Raw genomic sequence first — 21,655 nt, forward strand, 5'->3', positions numbered from 1 at the left:
GGCCACAAGCCAAGGCACTCCCGCAGCCATGAGAAGTGGGAGGAGGCAGGACACGTTCTCCTCCATTGCCTTTGAAGGGTATGCAGCCCTGCTCAATTTCAGATGCTCAGCCTCCAGAGCTGGAGGCGAGTACACTCCTGCTGTTTTAAGTCACCAAGTTGTAATTCATTAAAGCAGTTCTAGGAAACTAATACATGGAGTAAACTTAATTTTAGGAAAAGTTGAAAAATATACAAAAAGCAATCAGAATACACAATGTGACTCAAAATTAATATATTTTATAAAAATTAATACTAAAAGAAAAAAATGACATGTTAGGAAAATTTTTTCAACATATAACAGACATTGTCTAGCACTAACATAAAGCTACATAAATATCTGCTTTATGTTGAAGTAATTGTTAAGGTAGAAGAGCTATAATATTGGGTTAGTAAAAGAGTTCCTTTGAGTTTTTCCATAACATCTTACAGAAAAACCCAAACGAACTTTTTGGCCAACCCAATACATTAAAAGGTAAGACAATCTAAAGGAAAAATAAGAGTACAGACAATGCAAAGATAAAGAAATACAAGTGGCAATTAAAAAAATGAATAAAATTATCCTCAGTAATGACTTAAGAAAAATTTTAAAAAGATCACAACTTTTGCCCAACACATGGCAGAAATTTAAAAGACTGAACATATCCAATCCTGTCAAGAGTATGGGGAAGAACTCTCATATACTATTACTAGGTGTCCAGAAAGGAACAACATTATTACAAGGCCATTCGGTAGTACCTAATAAAATATTCAATGTGCTTCATCTTTGTCCTATGAGTTCTATTGATGAGACTTGATCCTCCAGAAATAATCCTGCAAATTTTGTACAAGGATATTCATGTTGGCAGCATGTAATAACAACAAACTGTGAAAACCTAAATATCTATCAATAAATTAATGTTTTATATGGATATGGAATACTCTGCAGGTGTCATAAAAGACCAAGGGAATCCTAAATGTACTGCCATTGCAGGGTGTCTAGGATATATTATTGGGTGGGAAAGGAAGTGCAGCAAAACATTATAGAATTACATTTTTACAAAGAACTACATTTACATGTTTATGTATGTAAACATGTGCATGTATGCTTGTACACGTATAGAAAATGGACTGGAAAGATATTCACAATCTCCCTCTGGGAATGGGAGTGGGAGAATGGAGTAAGGGGAAAATATTTTCACTTTTTACTTTATATTTCAAAATTTTTTTAAATTTACAACGTAAAACATTAACTTTGTCTTTGAAATAAAAGGAAAAGTAAAATTTGACAACTGTATTTGTTTTCTGATTTTAAAATTAACTATTGTGGTTTTGAACTGTGTCTGCAAATCCTTTGACACTTCTCCATTCAAAAGGTAAGAAACTAAACCCCCTCCCTTTGAATGAGGGCCAGACTAAGTCACTCACTTCTAACAGTTTGTGGTAAAAGTGCTGCTTTGGGATTTCTGAGGCTAGATCATAAAAAGGATGGCTCTCTCTTGCACACGCTCTCTCTTGCTCATTCTCTCTCTTGTCTGTCCTTGGGGAATCCAGTTACCTCATGACTCGAGGACACTCAAACAGCTCTCTGGAAAGGACCACATGGAGAGGAACTGAGGCCTCCTGCCAGCAACCAATACCAACTTGCCACCCAGATCCTCCAGCTCCAGCTAAGCTTTAATAAGTCTGCAGTCCCTGAACCTCATGAGAAAACCTGAGCCAGAACCATCAACCAAACCATACCCAAATTCCCGGCCCACAGAAAAGGCAAGAAATAATAAATACTTATTGTTGCTTTGCACCACTAAATCTGGGGGTAATCTGTTCAGCAACAATAAATAACAAATATCTACCAATCTCCCTCTGGAGAGCAGAGTGGGAAAATGGATGGTTTTTTTTTTTTTTTTTAAGTTTTACCTTTTTTCTTTATACATTTATGATTGTTTGGCTTTTTAAAGTCATTTATGTTGAAAGAAAGAGAAACAAAGACTTTTAAGCATATTTTTAAAAATTGTTTTTCCTGACCTTAAAAATAACACTAGTGAAAAAGGACAAAGTTGGAGGACTAACATTACCCACCTTCAAGACTCACTATACAGCTATAAGAATCCAAAAAGAGGGATACTGGAAAAGAGATAAGTAGATCAAGGAAACAGAATAAAGGGCCCAGGAACAGACCCATGCAAATACAGCCAACTGATCTTTCGCAAAGGATCAAACACAGTTCAGTGAAGATAGGATAGTCTTTTTAACAAATGGTGCTAGAATGACTGGACATCCACATGCCAAAAAAATTGAGATACTCAGCTTATACATTCCACAAAAATTAACTCAAAATGGATCACAGACCTAAATGTAAAACACAAAATTATAAACCTTCTAGAAGATAACATAGACAATCTAGGTGACCTTGGGTCTAATAGTGAGTTTTTAAATACACCACCAAGACCATGATCTGAGAAAGAAGGAAAAACTAACGTTAGACTTCATTACAATTAAAAACATCTGCTCAATGGCACCCTACTCCAGTACTCTTGCCTGGAAAATCCCATGGACGGAGGAGCCTGGTGGGCTGCAGTCCATGGGATCGCCAAGAGTCGGACGCAACTGAGCAACTTCACTTTCACTTTTCACTTCCATGCATTGGAGAAGGATACGGCAACCCACTCCAGTGTTCTTGCCTGGAGAATCCCAGGGACAGGGGAGCCTGATGGGCTGCTGTCTATGGGGTCGCACAGAGTTGGACACAACTGAAGTGACTTAGCAGCAGCAGCAGCTCTACAGAAGGCTCTGTTAAAAGAATGAAAAGACAAGCCACAGCCTGGGAAAAATATTTGCAAAATATATATCTGATAAAGGATCCAAAATATACAAAGATTTCTTAAAACTCAATGATAAGAAAACAACCCCAAAAATAGGCAAAAGACACCTCACCGAAGAACATATACAGATGTCAAATGAGCATATGAAAACAGGCTCAATATCATATTCTTGCTGCTGCTAAGTCACTTCAGTCGTGTCTGACTCTGTGCGACCCCACAGACGGCAGCCCACCAGGCTCCCCCGTCCCTGGTATTCTCCAGGTAAGAACACTGGAGTGGGTTGCCATTTCCTTTTCCAATGTATGAAAGTGAAAAGGGAAAGTGAAGTCACTTAGTTGTGTCTGACTCTTCACGACCCCATGGACTGCAGCCTACCAGGCTCTTTCGCCCTTGGGATTTTCCAGGCAAGAGTACTGGAGTGGGTTGCCATTGCCTTCTCATATTCTTAGGGAGCTGCAAATTAAAACAACAATAGATATCAATATGCCCCTTCCAGAATAGCTAAAATCCAAGAAACTGGCACCACCAAATGCTGATGAGGATGTGGAACAATAAGAACTCTCATTTGTTGCTAACGTGAATGCAAAATGCTACAGCTGCTTTGGAAGACAGTCTGGCAACGTCTTACAAAGGTCTTACCATATGACCTAGCAACCATGCTCCTAGCTACTTATTCAAATAGGCTTAAACATTATATCTTCATAAAAACCTTCACACAAGTGTACACAGAAGTCTTATTCATAATTGCCAAAATTGGCAGTGACAAAAATGTCCTTCAATAGGTGAATGGACCAAAAGAAAAAGAAACCTCAAAACACACAAACAAGTCTGTAGTATACCTACTCAATGGAATATTATTCAGTAATAGATATGAGCTATCAAGGCACAAAAATACATGGAGAAAGCTTGAATGCTTAGTGTAAAAAGGCAGGCTGAAAAAGCTGCATACTGTATGATTTCAACTATATGGTACTCTGGGAGAGGCAAAATATAGAGGTACTGAAAAGATCAGTGAATTCATTAGGTTGCCAGGAATTCAGGAGTAGAGATAGAAGGAAATGAAATAGATGGAATATTTCAGGCATTAAAACTATTCTGCATGATACTGTAATGATGCATGCATGCATGCGTGCAAAGTCACTTCAGTCGTGTCCAACTCTTCGTGACCCAGCGGACTGTAGACCTCCAGGCTACTCTGTCCATGAGATTCTCCAGGTAAGAATACTGGAGTGAGTTGCCGTGACCTCCTCCTAATGATGGATACATATCAATATATATTTGTCAAAACCTATAGAACTATAAACACAAAGGATGAACCCTCATCTAAACCATGGGCTTTAGTTAATAAAGTGTGTCGGGCTTTAGTTAATAAAGTGTGTCACTATTGGTTCACCAGTGATAACAAGCATACTGATGCAGGGTGTCATAGGAGAAACCGGTAGGGAAAGGAGACAGAAAGGATATGGTGACTTCTGTTGCATTGCGTAGTACACATGCTCAGTTGTATCCAACCCTCCAACCCCATGGACAGAAGCCCGCTCAGCTTCTCTGTCCACGGAATTTTCCAGACAAGCATACTGGAGTGGGTTGTCATTTCTTCCTTCAGGGGATCTTCCCAACCCAGGGATCAAACCCATGTCTACTGCGGCTCTTGCATTAGCAGGTAGATTCTTTACCCCTGAGCCACTTGGTAATCCAGGGACTTCTGTACTATGTGCTGCTGCTGCTGCTGCTAAGTCGCTTCAGTCATGTCTGACTCTGTGCGACCCCACAGACAGCACCCCACCCAGCTCCCCCACCCCTAATTTTCTATAAACCTAAAACTGCTCTAAAAACTAAAGTCTGTTTTTTTTTTTTAAGTAGCACTAACCCTGGGTGTTCTTTGGAAGGACTGATGCTGAAGCTGAAACTCCAGTACTTTGGCCACCTCATGTGAAGAGTTGACTCATTGGAAAAGACTCTGATGCTGGGAGGGATTGGGGGCAGGAGGAGAAGGGGACGACAGAGGATGAGATGGCTGGATGGCATCACTGACTCGATGGACGTGAGTCTGAGTGAACTCCGGGAGTTGGTGATGGACAGGGAGGCCTGGCGTGCTGCGATTCATGGGGTCGCAAAGAGTCAGACACGACTGAGCGACTGAACTGACTGACTGAACCAACTGAAGGAAAAGTTGAAATAAGATAATATAGCCGCCTATAACCTCAGCAGAAGACCACAGTGAACACCTGGGCTTAGTTCCCTCCAGTCGCTTTTCCAGTTTGTTTGTTTGTTTGTTTTAATGTCTATGTGTACATCATTTTTTCTTTTTTTTTTTTTAAAGAGTTGCAATCATTCTGTGAAATCCATTCTGAAGGTTTATGGTCTAGTTTCAGTTCAGATTTTTAACTGCAAAGAAAGTAGCCCATATAAAACACTAGTGATACCAAAAACAGATTCTAGAGGGGCCAGTTGCTATGGGAATGATTGAAAATAAATTTCATTTCACACTACACCCTGGTAATGTACTGACCAGAAGGAAAGAGAAATACCGGGAGTAAGTCAGAAGGGGAGCCAAGAAAACTTCTAATCAGGAAGGCAAATACTTCAGCCTACTGAAGTTTCAAAGAAGCCAGTAGCATCACTTTGCAATTTAACTACTTATGCTCTTTCAGCAACCATATCAATGTGGGGAAAGGACCCAGGCAAAGCGGCTGGAATACATTCTCTCTCTTCTTTACTGACAGTTTGATGGCCAAACAGCCAGCAGGGCTCTCTCAGGATGTGGGTTGTCTCAGCAGCATGGTGCAAAGCCAGGAAAAAAAAAAAAAAACAAAACACTCCTTCTCTCCAAAGGAGATGCTGCAAATGTTCGGGAAGCTGCAAAGCTCAGGCTAGAGGTGATCAGTCTGGACACTGCATTGGCCCTTAGCACTGAAGTGGGCCTTGGGAGTCCCGCACTGTACAGGGGTTAACACTTTAGATGCTGGATCATGGGGCAGTCTGGAGGTTCTGGGGGATGGACCAGGAGGCCAAAGGGTAGGGGGCATTCCAGGAACTCACGTGAGTGACTATTTTCCCACAAATGAATCTTAACATATGAAAAAGCAAAAGGCTAGATCAGGGTGTTCCAACTGATTTCTCACCTTCCCACAACCAACACTTTTATGAAAGACGAGACTGTTTAGAATACACCCCAGGGGCAGCCTTGAAGGGAAAAAGCAGAGCCAATACCACAGACAGACGGTGGTACTGTTCCCATCTCAGGGAAGAGCACAGCTTTACCATCAAACAGATCCATTTCATACTCGGCTCTGCCAAGTGTTACTATAAGCTATATAATCCCCACTTTCCTCATCTGTAAAAGGAGTGTAATGGTTTCTTCTCCGTGAGTTTATGATAATGAGATAAGCCCTGGGAGGTGCTAGCCAAAATGCCTGGCACAGAAGTGCTCATACGATACAGTGCCGTCGCCGCCACCGCCATTAGAGATAGCTGGTCTCTACTCCTGATTCCTTTCCTTTTTCTTTGTTAACACAGCTAGGGGCTCCATCGCCCTCTCCCTGTCCATATTCCAACACAGATGTCCAGTCACTATTGCCGTAAAAATACAAAGTCCCCAAAGTGTGAAATATCAGGCAGTTATCTTTTTCCTACAGCATCCGAGGAATAGTTCTCTATTCTGGAGAGAAACAAAGACTTCTGACGCCAAGCCGTCCCAAATCACAAAGCTATTGATACAGTTATGGACATTTTGGGTAACAGACTCTAACTCAAACATAGGAACTAGGATTAGAGTTGCCAGGCATCATCAAGGCTGCAGAAAACCCAGGATTAGAGTAAACAGTGATTGACTGATTACCAATATATGACACCATTTCCAAATGGTGCAAAAGAATATCCAGCTGTTTGCTTTCTTTCTTTAAGCTTAGTGGATTCATATTTTTGTTTTTAAAAAATCAATATTGACTCAGAGGGAAAGGGAGAGGGTGGGATGATTTGGGAGAATGGCATTCTAACATGTATACTATCATGTAAGAATTGAATTGCCAGTCTATGTCTGATGCAGGATACAGCATGCTTGGGGCTGGTGCATGGGGATGACCCAGAGAGATGTTATGGGGAGGGAGGTGGGAGGGGGATTCATGTTTGGGAACGCATGTAAGAATTAAAGATTTTAAAATTTTAAAAATAAAAAACTAAACTGTTAAAAAAAAATCAATATTGAAAACTATAGATAATCAAATATACATCTGTCTGCATTTCCCAGAAATGACAATTGTTAACATTTGTTATGTTCGCATCAAGTCCTTTAAAAAAAAAAAAAAAAAAGACAGATAAAATCTATTACCTTCCCTACTCCCAAATCTGTTTATCTACAATTCCTATCAAGAATTTATCTTTGTCTAATCCAGTTTTACTTTATTCTTTCCCTTATCTAAAATTTCTTTTTTTCTAACAGAAAGCAAATTTAAAAAAACAATGTACAAGGGAAGATGTCTATGTGAAGAGAAGCTGCACCAGGACACACTCTCACCTGCTCCAGGCACCCCACACACTCACTGCAGGCAAAGGCTATCAGGGGTTATTCTGCATCTCAGATCTACCAACACCTAGGAAGCAGTGCAGACCCCCCTAAGGCCTGCGACTGAACTCCCAAAGGCTTACCTGGGTCCAGGTGCGTGAAAGAGCCCACCACAAAGTCCAGGGTGGACACGGCGAGCAGGAGCAGAAGCAGCAGCTGGAGACGGATTATCCATTTGACACCTGCTAGGTTAATCCCCAGCAAGGCCAGAAGCACGGCGACTGAAATTCCTCGCACGGCCCAGATATTCCTGAGACTCAGCAGATCCGAGACGGATTCAGCGAAGCCGGTGATATACATGGCACCTGCAACACACTGACAGGCATCTCCAGGTAGGAAGAGTCACCAAGAAAAAAAAAAAAAAAGCCTCAGGGCTGCCCAGCACTGAGGACCCTGCTCACCTTCGGAATTCAACACCCAGAAAGCAGCAAGGGGGTTAAACGAGCCCTTCTCCCCCAGGAGCCCTTCCTGGGGCCCCCTTCCTTCTTGCCTACATCTCTCCCACCATCCACAGGGGAGAATGATTATCAGCGGTAGCTAACATGAAAAGACTATGGGAGGAAGAAGATGGGGCTTTGGGCCAAAGAGACCTTGAGACTCCCCTGTGAAGAACTAAACAGAGAACACAAACACAAGGTGTGTGGGGTCCTATCTCAGAGTCTTAGAGGCCACTGAGCAAACCGCAGTTTCCTCTATTTCTTTGAATGTGTTACTATCATTTTTTAAATTACCTAAAACTTAGAAATGAGCAAAAAATGAGCAGCACATTCTTCCAATGTCATATGGAACATTTCACACAAAAATGGGCTCAACATGGACCTAACAGAAGCAGAAGATATTAAGAAGAGGTGGCAAGAATACACAGAAGAACTGCACAAAAAAGATCTTCACGACCCAGATAATCACCATGCTGTGATCACTCACCTAGAGCCAGGCATCCTGGAATGCAAAGTGAACTGGGCCTTAGGAAGCATCACTACAAACAAAGCTAGTGGAGGTGATGGAATTCCAGTTGAGCTATTTCAAATCCTGAAAGATGATGCTGTGAAAGTGCTGCCCTCAATATGCCAGCAAATTTGGAAAACTCAGCAGTGGCCACAGGACTGGAAAAGGTGAGTTTTCATTCCAATCCCAAAGAAAGGCAATGCCAAAGAATGCTCAAACTACCGCACAATTGCACTCATCTCACATGCTAGTAAAGTAATGCTCAAAATTCTCCAAGCCAGTCTTTAGCAATACATGAACCGTGAACTTCCTGATGTTCAAGCTGGTTTTAGAAAAGGCAGAGGAACCAGAGATCAAATTGCCAACATCCGCTGGATCATCGAAAAAGAGAGTTCCAGAAAAACATCTATTTCTGCTTTATTGACTATGCCAAAGCCTTTGACTGTGTGGATCACAATAAACTGTGGAAAATTATGCAAGAGATGGGAATACCAGGCCACCTGACCTGCCTCCTGAAAAATCTGTATGCAGGTCAGGAAGCAACAGTTAGAACTGGACATGGAACAACAGACTGGTTCCAAATAGGAAAAGGAGTATGTTAAGGCTGTATATTGTCACTCTGCTTATTTAACTTATATGCAGAGCACATCATGAGAAACGCTGGGCTGGAAGAAACACAAGCTGGAATCAAGATTGCTGGGAGAAATGTCAATATCCTCAGATATGCAGATGACACCACCCTTATGGCAGAAAGTGAAGAGGAACTAAAAAGCCTCTTGAGGAAAGTGAAAGAGGAGAGTGAAAAAGTTGGCTTAAAGCTCAACATTCAGAAAACGAAGATCATGGCATCTGGTCCCATCGCTTCATGGGAAATAGATGAGGAAACAGTGGAATCAGTGTCAGACTTTATTTTTTTTGGGCTCCAAAATCACTGCAGATGGTGACTGCAGCCATGAAATTAAAAGACGCTTATTCCTTGGAAGTAAAGTTATGACCAACCCAGATAGCATATTCAAAAGCAGAGACATTACTTTGCCAACAAAGGTCCGTCTAGTCAAGGCTATAGTTTTTCCAGTGGTCATGTGTGGATGTGAGAGTTGGACTGTGAAGAAAGCTGAGCACCGAAGAATTGATGCTTTTGAACTGTGATGTTGGAGAAGACTCTTGAGAGCCCCTTGGACTGCAAGGAGATCCAACCAGTCCATCCTGAAGGAGATCAGTCCTGGGTGTTCATTGGAGGGACTGATTCTGAAGCTGAAACTCCAATACTTTGGCCACCTCATGTGAAGAGTTGACTCATTGGAAAAGACCCTGATGCTGGGAGGGATTGGGGGCAGGAGGAGAAGGGGACGACTGAGGATGAGATGGCTGGATGGCATCACCGACTCTATGGACATGAGTTTGAGTGAACTCTGGTATTTGGTGATAGGCAGGGAGGCCTGGCGTACTGTGATTCATGGAGTTGCAAAGAGTTGGACACAACTGAGTGACTGAATTGAACTGAACTGAGTGCTAAATAGATGATGGTACTGTCACTGGAAATTTGCAACCAAGTTATAAATAAAGATTCTTGAAACTGAAGAGATTTACTTTTAGGGGAAAGTTTTGACAGTTCAAAATTAAATCATCTTCTCAAAAACCTAAGGATTTGTGGGTAAGAGTAACTATGGAATGTAGGTAAAAGTATCAGAGATTTCATATTTGGTATGCGGAGGAGCTGATAAGTCATGTTTTTGTTTGGGAAGTATAGAAAAATGTAATTACTGCTTCTAAAAGCAGATAGTAACTACCCAAAGAATGAAAAGCATAGAACTTCCATATCAACAAGGGAGAAAATAGAACAGAAATAAATTTAAGCCATTTTGGCAAAATAAGGAGAAATTTTTTAAATTTCAAATTATTTAGAAAGCAATAAAACAGATTTATTCTAGAACTTGAGAAGCACATTAATCCTGCATTCAGAAGGGGGGAAACTACCACTCTAATTTTCTTTAATAGTTTAAAAATACATTAACAAAGTATTAAGAATCAATATAAAATCAATATAAATACAAAGATAGTCAGAAGAAATATTTAATAAAAGGATATGTGAAATTAATAAAATGAAAGGAAAAAACAAAAGAAGGTATACAAAGAACAAAGCTGATTTTTTCTTTTTTGAGATCAATAAAATACATAAACACCCGACAGTCTGATTAAGAAGAGACAGTACCAAAATAGAGACTTTTAGAAGTGAGAAAAGGAATAAAACTACTCTTACATAAGAGAGTAAAACAATGAATAGAGAATGAGTGTACCAGGAATTACACTACATCCATATCATACAATCCTAAGCGACTAGTTTAAAAGCGTGACTTCAAAATAAATAAATAAAAGCGTGACTTCAAGGCACTGAGCTAGCAGAATGTCAATGACTTCTTGTTCAGGGATAAATACAAGTCATAGAATAGGTTATGGAGTTTGTTCCCATCTTTGTAAAAACAAGCAAGTGCTTCAAACATCCATAAATTCATGTCAGTGAACACAAGGGAAGGTGCTGAACAGGACACTTGGTGTTCACACTGGTTACCACAGGAGGGGAGGGAAACGACCTTTTCATCCCCATTATCTCGGATATGCCAACTGGTTACCATGCACATCATTTTGCAATTTTAAAGAAATTTTATCAAGGAAAATAAAAACAAACATATTTAGAGTATTATTCTGTTTATGCAAAAACTGCATCTGGGCACAGTGCCTCTAGGACACAAGGCCCCCCCACGGCCCGATCACTGCCAGCGAGCGCAGGCCTGGACTGGGCTCTGGGCTCCCCTAGGGAGAGGTATACACAACAGCGGCTGCCAGCCCTTGCCCAGAGCAATCCAACCACCTCAGACATGGTCTACCTTCCAACCGTGAAGCTCCTCTTCACTAGAAAATATCCCTTTTGATTTGTTTAATGTGTAAATCTCCCCAAACTTTACTATATTAAAAATTGTGTTTTATCTCCTCTTAAAGTTTAGAATCACAAGCATTCCTTTTTCTCTTTGGTCCTCTACAGAGAACTCCTAACCTCTGACACAGGAATCAGAGGGTGTTACCCACTATATTTTCAGTGTGTAACACCTCCCTTTGAAAGCATTTGTTTTTTAAAAAAAATTGCATTTTCACAGTCATAGGCATTTTTCTTTCCAGAAAGAAATCTACCTAGAAGACAGAGCTGTCTCTCCACACCCCTCCTCTTCTCACATGAAACCCCTAGTTAAAGGTTTGAGTTGGTAGGCTATATGTGCTATAGATGTGTTTTCCCCCACATCACAAACCCCAGCCTGTACTGGGTCCAGGAAAGTCTTTCTGTCCTCCATTGTTTACAGAGTCTAGTGAGCAGCAGGTAAGCCATGAATAAATGTTTTTAGACAGGACAGTGCAAGCTGAAGCTGGATATTATGCATCCAGGGCAAGCGGTCCTGAGGAAGCACTCAGGTGAGTAGGGCAGGGAGCAAGGAGGGACCCCAGCTCATCACTTCCTTCACACACAACAGGCCTGGCACCAGTGTCTCAGAGAGATGAATGGGGAAGGGTCTGGAAGGATGCAGAGCAATAGAAAGTTTCATAAGCTTAAAAAAAAATCATTATTTTAAGTGTCTGTATCTTCTTAATGTTGATGCTCTGGGGCAAGGGCCAGCAAACTCTGGCACTCTGGCCAAATCCCGCTGCTGCCTGTTTGGGGAATAAAGCTTAACTGGCACACAGCCATGCCCACTTCAAAATGTCTATGGCTTCTTTCACACTTATACAGCAGAGCTGAGTCACTGTGAAAGGAACTGATACACTCACAAAAAACTAAAATATTTACTATCTGGCCTGTTTTAGAAGAAGTTTGATGAGCCTGCCCCAGGGCACAACAGGCCATCTCCTCAGTTTAGTTCAGTCACTCAGTCACGTCCAACTCTTTGCAATCCCACTGTAGCATGCCAGGCCTCCCTGTTCATCATCAACTCCCGGAGCTTGCTCAAACTCATGTCCATCAAGTCGGTGATGCCATCCAGCCATCTCATCCTCTGTCATCCCCTTCTCCTCCTGCCCCCAGTCTTTCCCAAAATAGGGTCTTTTCCAATGGGTCAGTTCTTTGCATCAGGTGGCCGAAGTATTGGAGTTTCAACTTCAACGTCAGTCTTTCCAATGAATATTCAGGATTGATTTCCTTTAGGATTAATTGGTTTGATCTCCTTGCAGTCCAAGGGACCCTCAAGAGTCTTCTCCAACACCACAGTTCAAAAGCATCAATTCTTCGGTGCTTAGCTTTCCTTATAATCCAACTTTCACATCCATATATGACCACTGGAAAAACCATAGCTTTGACTAGATAGACCTGTTGGCAAAGTAATGTCTCTGCTTTTTAATACGCTGTCTAGGTTGGTCATAGCTTTTCTTCCAAGGAGCAAGTGTCTTTTAATTTCATGGCTGCAGTCACCATCTGCAGTGATTTTGGAGCCCAAGAAAATAAAGTCTCTCACTGTTTCCATTGTTTCCCTATCTATTTGCCATGAAGTGATGGGACTGAATGCCATGATCTTAGTTTGAGTTTTAAGCCAACTTTTTTGCTCTGCTCTTTTACTTTCATCAAGAGGCTCTTTAGCTCTTCTTCACTTTCTGCCATAAGGGTGGAATCATCTGCATATCTGAGGTGATTGATATTTCTCCTGGCAATCTTGATTCCAGCTTGTGCTTCATGCAGCCTGGCATTTCTCATGATGTACTCTGCATAGAAGTTAAATAAGCAGGGTGACAATATACAGCCTTGACGTACTCCTTTCCCTATTTGGAACCAGTCTGTTGCTCCATGCCCATCTTTAACTGTTGCTTCTTGACCTGCATGCAGATTTCTCAGGAGGCAGGTAAGGTGGTCTGGTATTCCCATCTCTTGAAGAATTTTCCAGTTTGTTGTGATCCACACAGTCAAAGGCTTTGGCACAGTCAATAAAGCAGAAGTAATTGCCATCTCCTCTGGCACTTACTAAAAATACGTAAGGGCATGCATGCCCTGGCATGAGAGGATTAGGGGTTAATAAGAATCAAAGCTATGGTTTTTCCAGTAGTCATGTATGGATGTGAGAGTTGGACCATAAAGAAAACTGAGCACAAACGAATTGAACTGTGGTGTTGGAGAAGACCCTTGAGAGTCCCTTGGACTGGAAGGACATCAAACCAGTCAATCCTAAAGGAAATCAATCCTGAATATTCATTGGAAGGATTGATGTTGAAGCTAAAGCTCTAATACTTTGGGCACCTGATGTAAAGAACTGACTCACTGGAAAAGTCAGTCACCCTGATGCTCAGAAAGATTGAAGACAGGAGGAGAAGGGGCCGACAGAAGATGAGATGGTTGGATGGCATCACCGACTCGATGGACATGAGTTTGAGCAAGCTCCATGAGTTGGTGATGGACGGGGAGGCCTGGTGTGCTGCAATCCATGGGTGTCACAAAGAGTTAGACACGACTTAACAACTGAAATGAAGAACCAGGAATGAGGACCCTCAGAAATCCTAATCACTCTCTGGAAGAAAAAGATCTCAAATCAATGACCTAACCTTCCACCTTAAGAAACTAGAAAAAGAAGAGTGAACTCAACCCAGAGCAAACAGAAGGAAAGAACTAATAGAAACTGGAGCAGAAACAAATGAAACAGAGGTCAGAAAAAGAGTAGAAAAAAAGCAACAAAACCAAAAGTTGCTTCTTTGCAGACAAACCTTCAACGAGATTGACCAACAAAAGAAGACTCGAATGATTAAAATCAGGAATGAAAGAGAGACCACTGCTATCAATCTTACAAAAACAGAAGATTATAAGGGAATCTCTGAATGATTATATGCCAAAACATTAGATAACCTAGATAAAAAGGGCAAATTTCTAGAAAGATATAAACTACCAAAACTCAAGAAGAAACAGAAGGTCAGAATATGCCTATGTTAGTAAAGAGAAATGAATTAGCAATCAAAAAACTTCCTACAAAGGAAAGCCCAGGACTAGATGGTTTCACCACCAAACTCTCCCAAATGTTTAAAGAAGAATTAACACCAATCCTTCATAAACTCTTCCCAGAAACAGAAGAGGTGGGAACACTTCCCAGCTCATTCCGTGAGGCCACTATGATCATGACACCCAAACTAGACAACAGCATCACAAGAAAACTCCAGATCAATACCCTTCATAATACAGAGGCGAAAATCCTCAACAAAATGTTAGCACACTGTATTTAGTAGCATATGGAAACAGCCACATCCCGACCAGACAGCCCAGTCCAGCTCAGGCAGAGAAGAAGCAGGGGCGTGGTGAGGACACGGACCAGAGGGGCACAGATGTTTCTGGCTGGGCCCCAAACCAACAGAAAGCAAGCAAGCAAGGCTGTCAGTGCGATGGCTTTTCAAGAGGGGCTGCCTGCCCTCGGAAAACATCTCTGTGATCACTCTTCCTCCCAAGTCAGTTCACATTCAGGAGACTTCCTCTCTTTGGGGGTGGGGGGCAGGGTGGGGGGCATGAGGAGGGAGGGCTTCCCGTCCACTAGCACTGGTCCCCTGTCTGTGGTGTCTGCTTCAAGAGCTGAGCTTTCTGTCTACCCCAGGAAGCAGGGGAAGTGAGGACTGTTGTTTGTCCCTCTTGCAGCCTGCTTGACTATAAAACAAAGTAAAAAAAAAAAAAATCAGTATATAAATCCCTGGGGTAATAAAGTAAACTGACTGTTTATTGCTCACCTCCTAAACTACCCTGCTTAAAGATCTTTCTCCATAAAGGCAAGGGGTTTTCAAGAGTGCACTGACCATGTGTCTGCCTTCCACACATCTATCCCCCACACACACACATACACACACAGAGCTTGGTGCTGTTGGAGAATCAGATGTATTCTTGCTACAATATCCTGCCCCTGCTGCTTAAAAATAAAAGGAATGGACCGATGCTTTCTTTGAGGAGACCCCTGTACTCTTACTTAGACAGATTCTTTTCTTTAAACTATTTTTTCAGCCACCCACCACCCTTTGCACCATCATTAAAGCCTTTTTCAGTCCGAGAAGTCCTCACAAAGACCTGCTTCTTAATGTCTGCACTTGTTTCCTCAGCACTAGATCACCATCTCTGTGTTTTAGCTAAACACGCTTCAGTACTTCTCTCTCCTCAGTGGTTTTCTGAGGGCCTCCGTCCACCCTGGTAAGGGGCCCCCTCATTAGTATTCTCCTTCTCGGACAGGGCGTCCACACAGGGGCTTTCAGCCTCCCTCTTGAGGCCGTCAAGCCATCAATGAGGCTAGAGCTCCGGTTCATTTGAGAACTGTCTGCTTCTAGGGAAGTCCCTGGCACAGGCGAAATGTCCCCTTTTCAGTGTAAAAGTGCCCCAGGGACTAGGCCACCCAGCTGCCATTTGGGCTCCGGCCACTGCTGTGCAGCCCCTCCCCAGAACAGGCTGTAAGGGTGGTCCCAGCCCGCACCTCCCTGCTCCCTGGCAGCAGGACTCCAGAGGCAGAGGTGGTGGAGGAGGAGGAGGCCTGGAGACTCAGGTCAGGGCCCTGGACCAGAGCCCGGCTCCGCCCTGAGCTGCCTCAGCCACCCACTCACCTCCCAGCTCAGCGGTGGGGGCCAGGGGGCAGGTGGAACGTGGATGAGAAGGCGGCGGCAGACGGCAAGTCAAGAGAAGCCATTCCACAGGTCGGCGGCCTCACCTGTCCAAAGACATAGAGCAGCCCGATGGCGCCTCCCGTCTGCCCGCCAAGGACCGAGGCGACCATGGAGTACACGCCGCCGCGGCCCACGCCGCAGTGCTCCCCAACCCCGATGCCGGACAGCACGGTGACCAGGGCCACCAGGGCGACGAAGGACACCAGGAACACGCCCATAAGCACGCCTGTGTTTCCCTGCGGGGAGGAGCAAGGAGTCAGGTCAGAGTCAGGGTGGGGGGGGGGGGGGAGCACGGACCACCGCCCCGCTGCCCTCACAGGTGAGCCCGCTGGGAAAAGGCAGAGGCGGCACCACGGGGGTGAGGCCTGGAGAGACTCCAGAGGAGCCGAGTGTTCTCACAGCAAACTCCAAGAGACTGCCAAGCCCTGACAAGTCAAGTCAAAGACGCTTCCTACCCCCACGAGGCCCCTCCTGGCCTGTCCCTCTCCCCCTCCCCACCCTCCCATCCCCCAGCCGACAACTCCCCCCCAGACACACTGGGTGCCCCAGTGGTGACCTCACTGCTCCCTCACCTCCACCCTCCCACCCATGAGGCCCCCGCCTGGAATGCCTTCCTGCCCACTCCTCTTCCCTCACAGGTTGACTCCAGTGCATCCTCAAGACAGGGTCCATTTCCTTCTCCAGGAAGCTGTCCCCAAGCCCCTTCCTCCGGGCTCCAGCAGTACTCGGGGCTTGGTGCCCATCCCAGGGCTTGTCTTACTGAGTCTGTTTCCAGGCCCATCTTACCTTTGGGCTGTGTGCTCCAGGAGAGCAGGATTAGGTTTGGAGGGGCGGTTTCTTTGCCTTCCCCATTTCTCTTTCATTTGTGTGCACATCTGCTATATCTACTCTCTTCTCACTCTTCTGACATTTAAAAATGCTTATCATCGGAAAGTTATTTGAGTGTTTAGAAGTTCAATGCATTGAAAAACTGGTTAATTTATATGAAATACCTTTTATAAATGAGTAAAGAAGCATTGTTGGAGAAGACTCTTGAGAGTCCCTTGGACAGCAAGGAGATCAAACCAGTCAATCTTAAAGGGAATCAACCCTGAATATTCCTTGGAAGGACTGATGCTGAAGCTCCAATATTTTGGCCACCTGATGCAAAGAGCCAATTCATTAGAAAAGACCCTGATGCTGGGAAAGATTGAAGGCAGGCGGTGAAGGGGATGACAGAGGATGAGATGGTTGGATAACGTCACCAACTCAGTGGACAAGAGTTTGAGCAAACACTGGGAGATGGTGAATGACAAGGAAGCCTGGTGTGCTGCAATCCATGGGGTCGCAAAGGGTTGGATACGACTGAGCGGCTGAACAACCACAAAAGCAGTTGGGGGGGGGTGGATTTTCAGCTTAGAGTAATGCCATACCAAGCAAAACTATGATTCTATTCATAGAGAAGGGGAAAAAACGGATTTAAAGTTTGTCACAGTAAACTGCTGCTGCTAAGTCGCTTCAGTCGTGTCCAACTCTGTGCGACCCCATAGACGGCAGCCTACCAGGCACCCCTGTCCCTGGGATTCTCCAGGCAAGAACACTGGAGTGGGTTGCCATTTCCTTCTCCAATGCATGAAAGTGAAGAGTGAAAGTCAAGTTGCTCAGTCGTGTCCAACTTTTCGAGACCCCATGGACTGCAGCCTACCAGGCTCCTCCGCCCATGGGATTTTCCAGGCAAGAGTACTGGAGTGGGGTGCCATTGCCTTCTCCGGTCACAGTAAACTACAGGGTACCTAAAGGGTTAGGTTTCATTCTGTTATGTTTTATTCAGAAAGTTACTTACTTTGTTGATTTTATATTTTTAATGAACTTATACTATTATCTTCCTTTGTTTTTGTGTTCTTGTCTACATGGGATAATTTTTTAAAAGCTGTATCAATCTTTAAATTTTCATACCCAAACTGCCACTATAACATTTTTCAAATTACAAATATGCTGCCAAATTATTTTTTAGAATATTTTCTATTCAAAAATTACTTGGGTATGACGTCTACTTTATGTTATCCCCTAAAAGCTCTACTTTATTTTTGGCATTTCACATTCACCTTTATTTCCATGTTCAAATATAATTTTTGAGGCAAAACTAATGCCAGAATTGAAAAGGACAGATTGCTTTAGAGTAAAAGGATGTATTTGTGTGGTAGCAGCCTCAAAGATAGTCCTGGTGGTCCCCACCTCCAGGCATTCATGCCCTGGTGTAGTCTGTTTCCCTGAGTGGAGGCTGGGTGGTGTGACTCACTTTTAGTGAGCAGAGCCCTGCAGAAGCGATGAGATGTCACTTCTGAGATGAGGGTATGAGAAGACCACGCCTTTCATCTCGGGCACTTGCTTCCTCACTCTCTCCAGGTTGTTGGCCCTGGGGGAGGCCAGCTGCAGATATTGAGACAACACTGTGAAGAGGCCAACATGACAAAGCCTGACAACAAGACCCTCTGCCGGTGGAGCCTTCAGGTGAAACTGTAGCCCTGACGGACAGCTTGGCTGCAATCCCATAAGAAAGCCTGAGCCAGAGGCAGCCAGCTAAGTTGCTCATGGATCCCTGAACCACAGTAACAACCAGATAAACACAAATTTGTGACATCAAGCTGCTAAGTACTGGAGGAATTCTTTATGCAGCAATAGATGATAATTTATACAAGTTTACTTCATTTGGGGGATGGGACCAACACTTCGAGATAGCCACTTCTCAAAAAATAATCACCCAGCAGAAAAGTTAAGAGGAGGTCCTAAGATTTAAGAATCGAGATAGAGAGAGTCTATTCTCTCCTCCTTCCACTATTGTGTAATCATCCTCTGCAGAAGGCAGAGCCAGGGCCCAGGCTGGCACTGCCAGGCCCTCCTCTGTCACAGCAGGCAGGTGGCTGGGCCTCCCTGGGACACGGGCTGGAGGTGCTGGGGAGAGGGGTGGTACCCCCAGGAAGGGGAAAAGCCAGAACTCGATCCCAGGAGCCTGACAATGCCTGCCGGCACAAGGCATCTGGGCTGGAGGCTTTGTGTTTTGTAAGGGCTCCCCTGTAAGTTATGGAGGAGTATGAGAGGCAGGGATTCACACCATCCACATCAGAGAGGTTGCTAAATCTGCTCTAAGCTTTCCACACATTAATAAAGAAAACTTTCAGACCCACATTCAGGCTCTGGTTAAAGGTAGCACCTGAAGCTACGGGCCTGGGTATGGAGAAGAGGAAGAGCTGAGGAAGGGCTGGCCTCACCCAGCCTCCTAAGAGGGCTAAGAATCCCAGATACCCCACTCCAGTGAAGCCCTCATCCCCTAGAATTTACAGATGTGACAGTCAATTTTATGTGCCAGCTTGGCTAGATTATAATGACCAGTTTTTAGTCAAACGCCAGTCTAGAAGTTGCTATAAATGTATTTTTAAGATGTGTTTAACATGTACAATAGGTTGACTTTAAGTAAAAGAAATTACATAATATGGGTAGTTTTCAGGCAATCAGAAGGCCTTAAGAGCAAAGACTGAGGTTTCCCAAAAACAAAGGAATTTGGTCTCCAGACTGCAACATGTAAGTTTCTAAGTTTTCAACTCAAAAACCTGCAACTCAATTCTTACCTGCATCTCACTTAGCCTACAGATTTTGGACTTGCTGGCCCCCATAATCACATGAGCCAAATTCTGACAATAAACACATACACACACCTCTCTCTCTCTCTCTACCTCTGCGAGATGACAGAAAATATATACAGCCATCCCTCAGTATCCCCAAGGGATTAATTCTGGGACTGCTCTCAGATACCAAAATCTGTGAATGCTCAGGTTCCATAGTCAGCCCTCCCTAACCAATTTCACATCCACAGATTCAACCAACGACCATGTAGTACTGTAGTATTTATTGAGAAAAATCCACGTATAAATGGAGTGAGTGGTTCAAACTCATATTGTTCAGGGGTCAACTGCATATTGGTCTCTGCACCTGGTTTCTGGAACAAAGTCCCTGAAACTGTCATTTCTCCAGTGACAAGAGCACTAGGAACATCTGTCATTCTAATATTAGTGTTTGACCCCATCCCTGAGCCTGGGGCTCAGATGGTAAAGAATCTTCCTGCAGTGCAGGAGACCCGGGTTCAATCCCTGGGTCAGGAAGATCCCCTGGAGAAGGAAATGGCAACCCACTCCAGCATTCTTGCCTGGGGAATCCCATGGACAGAGGAGCCTGGCAGCTACAGTCTATGGGGTCACAAAGAGTTGGACACGTCTGAGCGACTAACAGTTTTTCACTTTCTATCCCTGACCCAGGGCTACTAAAACCCTTGTAAATTCCTAAGGGATAAGACCCCTAGGAGCATCTCTTGTTCTAACAAGGCAGCTGTGAGTGTATTCCTGGGTGGGTATTAGTCACCAGAAAGACCAGGCCATGATTAGAAGCTTGGAGTTTCCACCACCACCACCCTCAACATGCACACACACTCCTCTAGGGAGGGGAAAGAGGCTGGAAATGGAATCAATAGTGGATCATGTATGCTGAAGTTATAAAATCCCCAAGGTTTGGGGTTCAGAAAGTTTCCAGGTAGGTGAACACATCCACATACCGGGCAGGGGTACGGGGGTTAATACACTCCAACTCCATGGTGATAGAAGCTCCTGCTCCCAGGACCCTTGCAGACCTTGCCCTATGGATCTCTTCATCTGTCTATCAATCTTTATCTTTTATCATATCCTTTAATAAGCTAGTAAACATAAGTATTTCCCTGAGTTCTGTGAGCTGCTCCACCAAGTGAACTGAATCTGGGGGAGGTGTCAGGGAAACCCCTGAAGCACAGGGGCAACCTAGACTTGTGATTGGCAGCTGAAGTAGGTGGGGGCAGCTTCACGGGAGTGAGCCCTTAACCTGTGCGATACGAGGCTCTCTCCAGGTCGACAGTGTTAGAATTGAGTGAAACTGTGGGACACTCAGCTGGTGTTACAGAATTGCTTGGTGAGGGGGAAAAAAACATATCTGGTGACCAGTAGCGTCAGAAGTGAAGTGAAAGCAAAGAGAAATGCACAGAGGACTGCAGGTCTTTAGAATGCCCTCTGCCTCTCCAGGCGGGGCATCAGACAGGTCACAGATCACCAGGAAAGCTGGAGAGGGTCACAGACTGGAGGCAAACTTGCCGTCAGTCTGCTCTCTCTGACCCACCTCTAGTCCCACCCGAGACGCACCCTGACTTCTGTGCTCTCATTTTTGGAGTTAAATCCGTGGTGAGGCTTCCACATGAACCTCTGCCTGAGGCCCAGGTTCTCAGGATTCGCACTTAGAAAGCAATGCTAGCTACTCCATGTGTTTGATCTTGTTTCTTGTCTCTGGAGGATCTGTGCTTTAGGATTCTGTCGAGCACTCTGTGGAATACCCAAGGGTGACAGAGCTTTCCACGTCCCAGGCCCAGAAGAGGCTCCAGGGCTAACCAGCTCACCACTCACCACCAGCCAGCCAGTCCTTAAGAAAAGGACAACCCCAAAAATGTTGATCATGCAGGAGGTGAACACGCCGTCCCAGGTCCCGAACAGCACCGGCTCCCATACGAACAGCTGGATCTTCCACCAGGGTTGGGGCTGGGCCAGGGCCTCCTGAAAACAGGGCACACAGCAGTCAACTCAACAGCAGTGGGGGTGAGGGGGATGCTGGGA

General features: G+C 44.2%; 1 protein-coding gene across 1 annotated transcript in view; it reads right to left on the minus strand.

The window, feature by feature from the left end:
* The window catches only part of SLC12A8 (solute carrier family 12 member 8), a 142,618-nt gene that overhangs the window by 101,820 nt on the left and 19,143 nt on the right, over window positions 1-21,655 (minus strand). The window contains exons 2-4 of the mRNA XM_018045881.1: window positions 21,449-21,595; window positions 16,040-16,231; window positions 7,487-7,718 (exon numbers count right to left, since the gene is read on the minus strand). Of these exons, the coding sequence (XP_017901370.1) occupies window positions 7,487-7,718; window positions 16,040-16,231; window positions 21,449-21,595 (571 nt within the window). The remainder of the gene's footprint in view (window positions 1-7,486; window positions 7,719-16,039; window positions 16,232-21,448; window positions 21,596-21,655) is intronic.

This window comes from Capra hircus, chromosome 1, assembly GCF_001704415.2.
Source record: "Capra hircus breed San Clemente chromosome 1, ASM170441v1, whole genome shotgun sequence".
Classification (NCBI taxonomy): domain Eukaryota; kingdom Metazoa; phylum Chordata; class Mammalia; order Artiodactyla; family Bovidae; genus Capra; species Capra hircus.